We start from the raw sequence: 12,710 nt of genomic DNA on the forward strand, positions 1-12,710 counted from the left end.
GTTATTAGGTGCTTTTCCCTGAGATGTCCCACAGCGCACATTACAGGACAGGGCCTGTTTGAGGGGCAGGATTGCTGCCTCAAACCAACAAAGTGGACATGCTTAGCAAAGAATTTTCAAAAAGAATCCCTCTGTGTCACAAAATTTCTAATAGTGGGCAATGCTGAAGAGTTCTAACTACAAATCGCTCTCTCACAAAACAGAGCACCAAGATCTTTGTTTCTGTAATGTTAATTTCAGTCCCTTTGGTCTGAGACATGACACAAAACACAGAATTTCTTAAGCAAATAGAGTTCACAGAAGTAATGCCTTGCTCAACATGTACCATCAGCAAGCCCTTCAGTGCTGATTGAAGGTAAGGATTTGTTCACGCTCCAGCATCTTCGTCAAAATATAATTTTTATGTATAGAATGCCATCCATGCAAAAATCTGAATGCACTTTTAGGCCATTATTTAATCTCATCAGTTTTATGAGACAGCTAACTTGTATCTGCTGCGCTGAAGTGCTTGAAAGAGCCAGAGGCATAAGGGTTTTCTTCTTCCAAATACGCTAAGCAGTTCTGTCACAATAACCTCAAAAGAACATTGTTTTACTGTACTGAGGCTCACAGTATTAACTTTCTAAATGCTGTCCAACACAATGTCTTTTTGTCGAGTCTGTAAACAGGGTCTCAAAGACTTGCAAAGGCAGAGAAAAAAAAATCTCTGACAGATTTGACTATCGTAATAGAATTGTTATATAAATTTAAGGGGCAGATGAGATCAGGGAAATCAGGAAACACAGAGCTCTAGTGTCCACCCTCCACATTTCTGATGCTAACTAACTACACACTATTCATTCAATTGGTATTCTTTGATTTTCGAAGTGCTGTATTTTCCAATTCCATCCACTTGTCTCCAGCTGTTTATATAAATTGTGAGAGTAATTCAGTAGTTTCATGAACTGCCTCTGGAATAGGAAGCTTTTTCTTTGTGACTGTGTTGAATTCATCACAACCCATCCCTGGCTCTTCCTCAGTAATACTTATCATTCTCCAGTTTCAAAAACCAAGAAGAATAAAAGCAGGGGATGAGTTTACAAGACGTGACAAATGGCTCAACTGAAGAAAAAGCCAGACTCAAAACAAAGCAGAACTTTAACTATTTCCCTTGCTTCTCACTGCCTGTACAACTGTATAGGAGAAAGGGCTACCCCACTATAAGTTTAAAAAAAAACCCACTCATATTCTCACATGGTAGAGTGAAATGGTGGCTTTTCTATGTGGTATTGCTTGTTGCTGTTCAACACCTTGGTTTTAGAACTAAAATTATAAAAAGGTCTTTGTAAACATCAGGATACTATGGAAGGAAAAATGCCAAAAGTAAAAGAAGATCAGGAGCAAGGACAGAAACTATACAAAGCAGCTATTAGGAAGAGAAGTGATAAAACAAGTCTAGGCATAATTGAAAGTGAGTATTTACTTAGCTGTGAAGTGGATTCTCGACAGGCATACCAGCACACGGCCATTTTACAACACATCGACTTATTCATTGCTATAGTAACCACAGTGTTGATCCAGATGGTTAAACAGATTAGCAACATGTCCAGCATACTAGTTAATATCCCACTAACCACATTCCTTCTCTGTAAAATCCACACTATCTTTACGTTTGGAAAATTTCAAGTCATTCCTTGCTTTATGCTGTGATAGAAAGCAGTTCATTAGGACCCAATTCTGAAAATAAAGCTGCATGTATAAGAAACTGAATCTAAAGCAAATCATGTTAGTGGCTGAGGCACAGAAAGACTCAAAGGGCAGAATACAGAGGAGGGATGTTATCTTAACCAGTAAATGATTTTTGTTATCTTCAGCTTTTGCACCACTGTACCCAGTCTAAGTGTTACTCTACCTCACACCCCATCAAAACTCTCTTTAACTTCAAGAACACACGGAAAATCAGGGACATGACTTGCCTGGGAACAAGCAGAGCTACCTATACATCAAGCAGTGGTACACAAGTTAGAGAGGAAATTAGTTTGTACCTGAATCCAATAATGGGGCACTCCTTGCAGATGTTACACTTCGCTTGGTGTTTCGCAGTTTCTGCAGCAGCCACCCTATGCAGCACGGGCAGCCACACCATGGATTGTGGTTCCAGTCTCATCCAGTCCAGGAACAAGGCTGCTTCGATCTCGGGCTTGTTATTTGCCTGAAGCAGAGGAGAAGGAAGACAAGGGTTCATCAGAAGTGATTAGTGTACCATCAGCTAATTAACAGTTCAAGTCACTGTTCTCCTACAAGCTCTGCATCCTTTCTCCAAGTTCAGTTTTTCCCTCAGTTCACCCATCCCCCAGAAAACCAAGCAACCTTCAGGATACTGCCCTGAAAACAGGAACCAAACACTTTTAATGTTTCCAATCTCGCTTTCTCTCATTCTCTCTTATAATAGACAGCACTGCTATGTACTCTGTCACAACAAAAATCATCCACTTACAACACCTGGCATTAAAGATAATCTTGTGCCTCCTCTTTCTCTTATCTGTACTTCTGTAGCACTCCTCATTTTAACAAACACTGTGTTATCCAACCGCTAAAAATTGCATGTCTTTCTATCAAAATTCCTTTAACACTCTTCGTTGTCACACTGATCTTTCTCCAAAATGCATATACAAGGAAATCATTTGAAGTCCTTCTCAAGCCTGCTGTTGAACATACAAACTTCACCTCCTTAAAAGCCTCACAGTCCCTCTTCCCACCAAATCAACATTAAGTTTCTTGCCACTGCCTGAAAACACAATGCAGCTCTGTCCCACAGAACATGATGCTTTTAGTCTTGTATTTTAATACCTCCTTCTTTTGTCTCTTCGCCAAGAGCAAAACACTCCATTCAAACCTTGCAGCAGCCCTATTTCTCTGTTTTGTTCCCATCATATCCTAAGTAGGGCAATTATTTTATGTATCTGTTGAACAGTAACTCCGAGGAACAAGAGACTTCCAGCACACCCGGCACTGTGCAAACACCAAAATCATGCATAGTTCCTTCTTCTCAGCACATAGAGCATGGAACAAGGAATAGCAAACAGACTAGAAACATAAAGCAGTGGAACAAAAAAGATCAGCACAAGCAGAGGTCACACAGCTACAGACAATACTGAGGAACAGAGTCAAACAGTTTCAGAAGGAATTTAAAAGAAAACAGTGAAATGAGTGTGAATTTCTATGGGAAAATTCACTCCACTGTGTAGGACTGAACAGAACAAGCACAGAACTTGTTATCTGAGAATCAGGAGCCTGGTTTCAGCCCTGAAAGAGATGATGGATCAGGTGGAAATAGCAAAGGGCTCCCTCCACCAGGAAGACACGAGGGAGGAAGAAGAGCCTACGCAGAGGACAGCAACTGTGATGAAGTAGGACACCATCCCACTGCATTTCTGTAAACCACTTTAAGGTGTCATCTCAAATTCCTTAAGACAGATCCTTCTATCCTTCCAACAGAAACTGTATTTACAAACTAAATATGTTTTAATTTTCCGGATTCCTTTTTTTTTTTTTCCTCTGGGCATTTAAACACAGTCTTTTGTGATCCAATCCTTTAGATTTTAAGTTTCACAGGGCAAAGACTTAATTTGTGGTTTCAAATCTATTTGAAGCACTTCAATAAACAGTAAGCATTAATGTATCGTGTACGTGGACCACAGTGAACAGGGGATTGAGTGTTGTTTTCTTTTTAATGCTTGCTCTGTTACTTTTACAATTTCTCATGAAACATGACCTTAGTATGACCTATCTGAAACCTTCAGGTTTTGTTCAACTGAACAACAATTATAACAACGAAGTTTGGGAAAATTTTACGCTGCAGATCTAAACAGAAGAAAACTATAAGAAAAATCAATTAAGGTTTGGGTTTTTTTGTGCATTTATTTTTTTTTTAAAGTTAACACTGTTTGTAGTCTTTACAAATCAATTAACTGATCAATACTTTCAGAATGAGAAAAATGCTAAGTCTCAAGGACCAAACTCCTGAACACAAGAAAAAAATGCAAAAACATAGACTGTCTCCTGAATAACGGATTGCATTCATAGACTTAAAATGCTGCTGCAATATTTTAATTAGAAATATATACATATATATTGTCAGGGTTTTCTTACTGGCATGCCAACATATCTACACAGTTATTCAGGCAAAGTCCCTCAATGTTCTTCCCAAAAAAACCCCAGCATCAAAAACAGAGAAAAACAAAACAGTACAGTGAAATCCAGGTAACAGTGGCAACAGAATTTTGTCAGAGGAGTGAATACCACTTTCCACCAAAGGACATCAATGAATTCAAGAAAATAAAATTAGTTCTAGAAGTCTCGTAAGAGAAAGAGGTATTCATGAAATATAATAATTTATATGCCTGCTTCCAGTTGGCAGCTACAGTAACAAAGGGGCAGGGGAGTGATTTTCTGCAGCTCATTCAGCAAGTCAGCATCCACCAGAACTACACTGGCAAATCTTTCCTCTGCCTGGCAAGCTACACTTAAAACGCAAGGGTCCTCTAAATCTCTAATATTTTACGAGTATCTCTTTAATATTCCATTTCTAATAGGAAAACATGAAGTGTGTTGAAATGCTGCAATGCAAGCTGCAGACGGAATAAAAATGAGCAGCTCAAAGCACTACTCTATACTTGTAGTTGCCTTAAATTTGCAGAGAAAAAATGCTGCAGTGATGATAGACTTTCTGTAACTTTCAAAGATCTCTTTTAATTTTGCAGTCACTGACGATTGCCAGCAAGCCCAATAGTTGCCTACCCAGGGCTCCACACCCCGAATGTACAAAACTTGTGCTCAGAGAGATTAGGAGCATTAAAATGTATCAGAACTGGTTCCAAATTATACTGCATGAAGATTTAAAGACATGTGGAGAAAGCTGGTCAGGGTCAGATGGTAGAGGACAGGCAGTTCCCAACTGTTCCCTGAGCTGCTATTACAATTTTTTTAATAATCTCTAAATCCAGTAAAGGCGGCAGCTGACGATTTTACATAAGGGAAAGTCTGAATTCATGCAGTACGTATCTGAACCAACAAGAGTGAGCTGTAAAGAATATTAATGGTTCTTCTCTTGAACACATTTCAGTGGAACTCCCAATTTTTATGGTAATAACAGAGTGAATCATAAAATAAAATTCATAAAGCCCTTTCCAGCTTACACGTAACAATTTGTTACGGGGTACATTCAAATTCGTCATATTCCACACATCTGTTTTTCAGTATTTATTCTGCAGAAACAAAGGGGAAACAAAGAGTTTGCACGGTGTTGGCATCTTTATGTAATGCTTAGGAGTCAGATTTTTTTAGTTTTTTTAATTTCCTTCTTATATTCCAGCTAGTACGTTTAAAATTACCCTGCACTGTATGAACTTCATCTATGCGCATTGAAAAATATGGTCCAAAATAGAGTCATGATGTTACATGAAAAATGCAGTATGTTTTCAGACAGTCATATAACATAGCATCAATTTCTGATAACATTTTTGAGGAATTATATTCTGCATAGCTGCAGGGCAAGGAACTAACTAGAAATAATTTAATGTTATTAATTCAATAGTATTTTCCATAAAGGATGAAAAGCTTTACGTTAATATAACTACTACTTTGGACAAACTCAAAGTGAGGAATGGGATTCCTGTGATTTGTTAAAGCTTAAAAATGCAGAGCAAATCATAAACAGAAGCCCTGTCTCCCAGAGCTTAGAGTTAGATTAAACCCCACTGCACCTCATCTTCCACCCTTGAACAGCTTCCCTAAAACGTTTGTGTTCTCCCCACTGCCAGCTGGCAAGAAAACACAAGTCAAGAGCTCATAGTTTCTGAGACTAGAACTAGTTCATAGGCAACAAAGGGAGGATTATTACAAAGGTAACATAGGGTGATGCAAAATGCTTAAATCTGGCTGACTCTTGGAGTGAATGCTTAAGATCATTTATTTAATCCTTTATATTACACTTACTCCACTCCACTCAGTGTTTTTAGGGTTGTGGTTAAGACTAATAGAGCAAAAAAAAAAAAAAAAAAAAAAAAAACCAAACAAGAATGCAGAAGTGCCTTAGTTTCAGCTTTGTATCATATACACTTAAAAATCATCATCTTCTTCCTCTTTGCCTCTCAAACTAAATCACTTTAAAATAATTCTTTGAACCAGTTCTCTTGTAGGACTCTTCAAGATTGCCTCCCAAAGTCAAGCACAGGTTCACAAAATCCTACTGAAATAAAACCAGAACTGCTGTTCTCTGACACAGTGTACCAGCTTGAGGAAGGCGATTTGCTTGTTCCCTGTAGGCCAGTTCTTCTGTGTCAGAGCCAAAAGCAGAAGAAAAATCCTACAAATAGAAACTAGGGCTGTCTGAATCTCAAGAGATTGAGTCTCTCAACAGCAACACTGCATCTGTCCATTATTTCCATACAGATCTGCACACAACTATACAAAGCTGTTTGAACACGTTACTGATATTTCCTCGATATTAAAAAAATAAATGAATAGAAACAGGAATAGTTAAAAATGCAGCCCTCATAAAACAACTGTCCAACCAATTCAAATCAGTGCACATATTGCTAATCCCATTGGCAGTGTCCTGGCCAGGGTTTACACTTCACAAACTCCTTCTAAAAGAGGTAACGGGTCCCTATTTTGACTTTTATTTGTCTGAGTAAATACACTGTATTCAGACACCCAGTTAAGTGGTTGTAAAAACTTCACTGTCTACTGTTGATCTTCACTGATTGAAAGCAAACCCAGAAATTAAGACTATGCAACAGAATATTAAAATACTTTAATCTGTCAAAATGAAAAGAAACAAGGTCTGAAATACAGATATTAACTGCTCCTTAGCATCACCTCTACCAGTTTTTTATATAAAGCACTCTATTTTGAGTACACCCTTGGAAAAAATACACAATGGCTTAGAGCTAAGAACCAAATACCGAGCAGGGGACACTTTCATCTGTCTCTGTTTTCATCTCACGTTTCTTCTGTCTCCCAGTGTCTCAGTAAAGCACACAAGGTGGTGATGTGAATACCTAGCCCTCTCTCTGCTACACAAGGAATCATTTAATAATTTTAGACTGTGATAAAAACAATTCTTTCGTCCCTTAACCAATAAAAATTCACTATCCTACTTACTTAACAAACATAGCCATCACTGATCTAGAAGTCAAGTGCTTTCACCCCACGGTAATACTGAACTCCCTCAATTTTGTTACAGATCTATGCAGTACTTGTACACAGTCTGTACCCAGGCAGAAATACATACTCCTCAAATGGTCCTTACAAACTCACGCTCTCACCAAAAACACTTTCTCCAAAATCATACAACATACAACATACACTGCACCCCATCTCTAAAGCCTGGTGACTGCCCTGCCCTCCCCAGGTGCTCCCAAGGACTCAAACTTCAGATCCTAACGTGTGGAGGTCTCCCCAGCTATGGCTGAAGAGAAAACATCCCCTTTTCCTCCGACATCTCCTTCTCCTCTGCTGCTGTCTATGCCAGAAGAAGCTGTTGCCACGGCACCCAACCCAACGGGCACAGGAATTCAGAGGGAATTCTGAATTGCATTTCTGCCACAGACTCTGACGTGACTGCAATTTATTGCCAGCTTATCAACACCAGAACAACAAAATCGGACTAAAAATCTAAGAAGACATTCCTCATTGTGGATGAGCAGAGAAAGATTTAAATTAGTTCAGATACAGTAATGTGAACCTATTTTTAAAACCTGAATTATCTCACTCAAGTGAAGAAGGAAAGGGGTGGAAGATGGCTATGTGAGAAGGGCTATGAGGTTATGCATGGAGCTCCTGAAGCACCACAGCTCAGGATCAGGAAATCCAGAAGTGGAAAGCCTTGAAAAGCTATGCCTGCACCTTCCTTGTGTTCATTTTCCCCTCCCAGCAAAGGAAGCTGAGTGTGTATCAGCAGACAGAAAGAGGGAGGAGCCAGGAGAGGTGGCAGGCCATGTCCCTGTGGACTGAGATGTCTGCCCCACAGGCAGTTTGCACAGCTCTCCTTGGCCACTTAGCCCCCACACTGCTCCCTCTCAGGAGCTCCCTACTCCAGGCACAGCTGCTTCACAGCATCTCCTACACAGAAAGCATTTCACTGCAGTCCTCTCCTCTCCTCCTGGAAATGTCACACCTCTCCCCATTTCTACTCTTGGCTGCTTTTTTCATGTCTCGTCCTAACCTGCCATTCAGTCTCCTTCGTTACCATTATTTGTGCTGTCATTCTTACTGTCACTCCCATCAGGTGGCCCTTCAACTTGGCCTTTACTTTTCCACTTCTTGGTTCCTTCTCCCTCCCTATGCTCCTTTCCTTTGGACTCTACCTGTCCCCCTATTTTCCCTCTTTTCCCTCTCAAGCCTTCTTAGCAGACTGCCTTTGCTACTGCAAACCAGGCCAGAAATCACCCTTCCACTCTGCAAGTCAAAACCCAGGCTTCGTCTGCAGGAGGAAGAGGATGCAATTCCTTTTAATGCAGATAAAAGAAAACTTGTTTTTAGTGGAGGTAAGAGGAGAAAATCTCAGGTTTTTCCAGCATTCTGATTTATGTCCATGTGGAAGTTCAGCTGTACTTCTAGAAACCCTGGCAACCACATGCAATGCTGCATTTAGCCAGTTGGCTTTTCTTCAGTTGTTGTAAGACAATTTTGCTATCCCATTTTATTCAAATAATCATTTACTCCAAGTCTTCCTTCTGTTTTATAAACAATGGTTTTTGTGTGTCTCACCAATACAAATTGTATTGTTTTCTTCCTAATATAAACACAGATTGTCAACTCTTTTACAGAAAAGCATCATTTTCTTGTTAGATTACAAGGTCACTTTCTTCATCAGTTTTTCAATGCCATTTTTTAAGTGTGGTTACTATTCTCTTGGGAAAACGATAAGATGTGGTAATTCCTAATTTCCTAGGAAGGTCACTTGCTCAAAACAGCTGTTGACATACAGACTCTCATTGTGGATTTGCTCCAGCACCATTCTGCAGTGGTCTCATCTGAAAGCCTCATGAAGATCTCTTTTCAGAAGCCTTGAAAGCCGTAACAGGATTTAACCTACCTGTCAAAGCTACTATGCATAGTAAATCAGCTTGAGTTATTCACCTGGAATACAGCCCTAAAATGTATTAATATGGAAATGAAAAAATATGAATCCTATAGAATCAGATAAAATAAATTTGGAAAAAAAAAAAAAAGTGACTATCCCATCACAACTCAAAGCTCCTGTCCATTTTAGAATTAGATTGTATCTGTAGTCACTGTCTGTAAGAAGATTACTATCAACTATTAATATTCATTGAAAAAAACATTGCAGAACTACTACCTAATGAAATTTGAGCAGTAGGTAAAGCAACAAGCAAAAAAAATCCGCTGCCCCCATCCAACCAAAGAAAATCCCCAAGGGACAGTTAAAGGATTGAACAAAGTTGTTTCCTTTACTGTGATGCAGAAGATGCACAAAGACCATACATTACCTCCCATCTTCTACCTTTTCATTAAGTAGCTGTCTTACTCTTTTGCATTTTCCTGTTAGTTAGCAAAAAGATGCATAATTCCCTTAACTCTCTTCCTTCTCAGATTAAATGATTTACAGGAGTGAAAAAGAGCCTGGAGTTGGCTATATACTCCTCAACAGATAAGGCAGAAATTCTTTCAGAATTCTGTTAGAATGAAAAGCTGCATTACCCATTCAGACAATGAAAAAACCTCATCAGGAGCTCCTCAAGCCCTAGAAAGCACTTCAGTCAGTCATATTTTCACATCCCTCTACTGAGCACACAGCTCCCATTGGCATGTATATGCACAAAAATTAGTTTAATCAATGCAGTTCATCTATATGGTGAAATAAATGGTGATCTACTGCTGGCAGAAGAAAATTATAAAGGCAGGAACTGCCACAGCAAAGACTTCCACTGCCTGCAGGATTCAGTTATGATACAGGCCCTGATGACAATTACTTGCTCTCCAGATGACAACATAAGCTTTAAGAACGAGACTAGATGGGGTTTTGAGCAACCTTCTCTAGTAGGAGGTGTCTCTGTCATTACATGGCAGTTGGAAGAAGATGACCCTTAAAGTCTTACCAATCCAAACCATTCTATTTTTCTGTGCTAACTGAGGCTTCTTCCATCACCACTTCATTTCTAGTGAAGACAGTGCCTACAAAGAAGCAGTGTAAGTCATAGACGACTTGTCAAATAAATGAACCAGTGAATTCCATTAAGCAAATCCTCAGTATCGTAATCCTCCAGATGTTCTGTCCTCTTCAATATGGGAAGGCTAGCTGGAAAGGAGACATCTAATAGAACATCAATGGAGATCGAAGATGAACTTACAAACTGGAAGCAGCTTCTGACACTTGGCTCGATGTTGCTGCCCCCAAACGAAGCGACCTCCCCCAGCTGTCGTGGGATCTGGATGGAGTCGTGTAGCAGTAGTCCCAGCCGGCGCTGGTCACAGAAGCCAGTGGAGCTCGCCACCTGCTTGAACAGGTCTGGAAAAACATAAAGGACACCGAAGCTGAAACACCACAATGGGGAAACAGGATAGGGATGAAAAGGGATAAATGGCCTTGATGGACACAAACACAAATGTATCTGTAGTTTGGCTGCTTTGCTTCTCACAAACATTGCTTCTGTTAAATAAGTGTTGATTTTTAGTAGCAATATTCACTTGTACCAGTGAAAAAAGGCCAATCTATCACAGCGCCTGTGTCATTACTGACAAGAGCAGCTGTGATTCTGCAATAGAGCCAGCTAAACATCAGGACCTTTGATTCAGAACAGTGTAAAAGTTCTAGAAATAATCAGCTCTTAGAAATAAATGTACAACTCAGAATCCAAGCATCTTTCAGATGAGTTGATCTGAAATACAAGAACTCCTAAATTTAGTATAAGATAATCTTTTAATGCAGGTATATTTCTAAAATGAAAGAAAAACATCACAGTATGACAGAACCTGGCATGCACTGGGAACATTAGTATCATACTGAGTTCTCATTTTTGAAGTGAAATGTCACCTTAAGTCATGTGCTATTACTGCATCACGCTAGAAAATGATCTTTACAGGATAGAATTATCCTTTCATAAGCCAAATTTAATTTAGCGGGAATTAGTTATACTGTGTATATTATGAGGATGTTTTAGAGTTTGTAATAAAAAAAATCAGGTTAGCATTAGCTGAAATATTTATTTGGTCGTATCTCAGATGACAATACATGACTTGAATAAGTTCTGCTTATTTTTCAAAGAAAGAAAGAGAGAAAGAAAGAACAATAGGAAGGAAAGAGCAAGCAAGGAAGAAATCACTAGAAAAAAAGAAATCCTTTTTCTGTAGCCTTAACCTATCACCTGACAAGAGAGAGAGATACAGTCACAAAGGTGATTCAGCACTGTTCAAGATAACTTTCCCAGAGTAGCAATGACAGCCATTTTCTTCCAAAAGAATAAAGGAATGGATAGAGGAAAGATTACTTTTTAATTACACATTTCACTTTTGCCAAGACTAGTTTTATGACACACAATTTGGGGAGAAATTCTTCCCCATAACCTCTGCAAGTCAAAAGAATTCTGTTCTTTAAGAACCAACACTGCTCTGCTACACAAATGTTGGAATCATAGAATGGCCTGGATTGAACCACCCATGACCACAATGATCACTTAGTTTCAATCCTCCTGCTATGTGCAGGGTCACCAATCACCAGACCAGGCTGCCCAGAGCCACATCCAGCCTGGCCTTGAATGCCTCCATGGATAGGTATCCACAGCCTCCTCGGGCAAATCTTTTAAAAACTCTTTCCTTGGAAAATCTTTAAGAGGTGTAACTCATCATGTAAAGCAGCAATGCTAACAGCAACTACATTGTGACTTTGGCAGGGATGGTGAAGCCAGACCACAACCTGGCAGCGATGATTCCTTCCTCTCCCACAAACTATTCAGCTCTGAATTACCCTCATCAATAAAATACTGTGTTCTGCAACATCAAAAGGGGGTTATGCACTACCATGCCTACACACTACAGGAGACTATAATACATGAACAAAAGTTTTGCTTTATAACTGATAATTCTCAACGGGACATCATTTTAAAAAATATCTGTATTATTTTTCTTTAAAGATCCTCTGAATACTTTTCCAGAAAACCTCCACAAAACATCTGAAGATCTAAACTGTGACAATCACAGTGATTGCCCTATAATCCGATCCAATTACACATGCACATATATGATTTGTACAACAGACTGTTTTAGGACTGTTTATTTTTACTTCAGCTTTTTTCAGCCCTGATTAGTAGAATAATAAACTAATAACTACTAATGAAGAACTGCTGTGGTACTGGAACAAAATCTGAAGAAGGCTTTTTCAAAGCTTGTATGGGTGTTACATAATTTAAGCAGTAAGTAACTCCTGAAAAATGTCCTTATCAGTAGATTTTTTCTGGATCCCTGCCTCACTAATAAACTGATTCATTAGTCAGTTGAAACTAAAATGTGAAGTGGAACTTTTTTGAGAATTATACAATTTGAGCTATTATAATATGCAAAATTCCAGCATGCCTTTAATATTTATTTAAAAGTAACAAGTACGTTTAAATTTAATATATGTAGCATGACTCAGATCACACTGTGGAAAATAGTTTTAAGAGTAACATATTTCAAAGTGCTGTAATGCAAGCTGTCCTTTGGATCAA

At 39.0% G+C, this 12,710-nt stretch overlaps 1 protein-coding gene across 23 annotated transcripts in view; it reads right to left on the reverse strand.

The window, feature by feature from the left end:
• Positions 1-12,710, reverse strand: part of DMD (dystrophin) — a 1,043,395-nt gene that overhangs the window by 43,155 nt on the left and 987,530 nt on the right. For all 23 annotated transcript variants that reach the window (XM_052674157.1, XM_052674152.1, XM_052674148.1 and 20 more), the window contains 2 exons: positions 10,359-10,516; positions 2,025-2,191 (listed from right to left, as the gene is read on the reverse strand). In XM_052674157.1, coding sequence (XP_052530117.1) covers positions 2,025-2,191; positions 10,359-10,516 — 325 coding nt within the window. The remainder of the gene's footprint in view (positions 1-2,024; positions 2,192-10,358; positions 10,517-12,710) is intronic.

This window comes from Tympanuchus pallidicinctus, unplaced genomic scaffold (assembly GCF_026119805.1).
Source record: "Tympanuchus pallidicinctus isolate F22 unplaced genomic scaffold, pur_lepc_1.0 scaffold14, whole genome shotgun sequence".
Taxonomy (NCBI): Eukaryota; Metazoa; Chordata; class Aves; order Galliformes; family Phasianidae; genus Tympanuchus; species Tympanuchus pallidicinctus.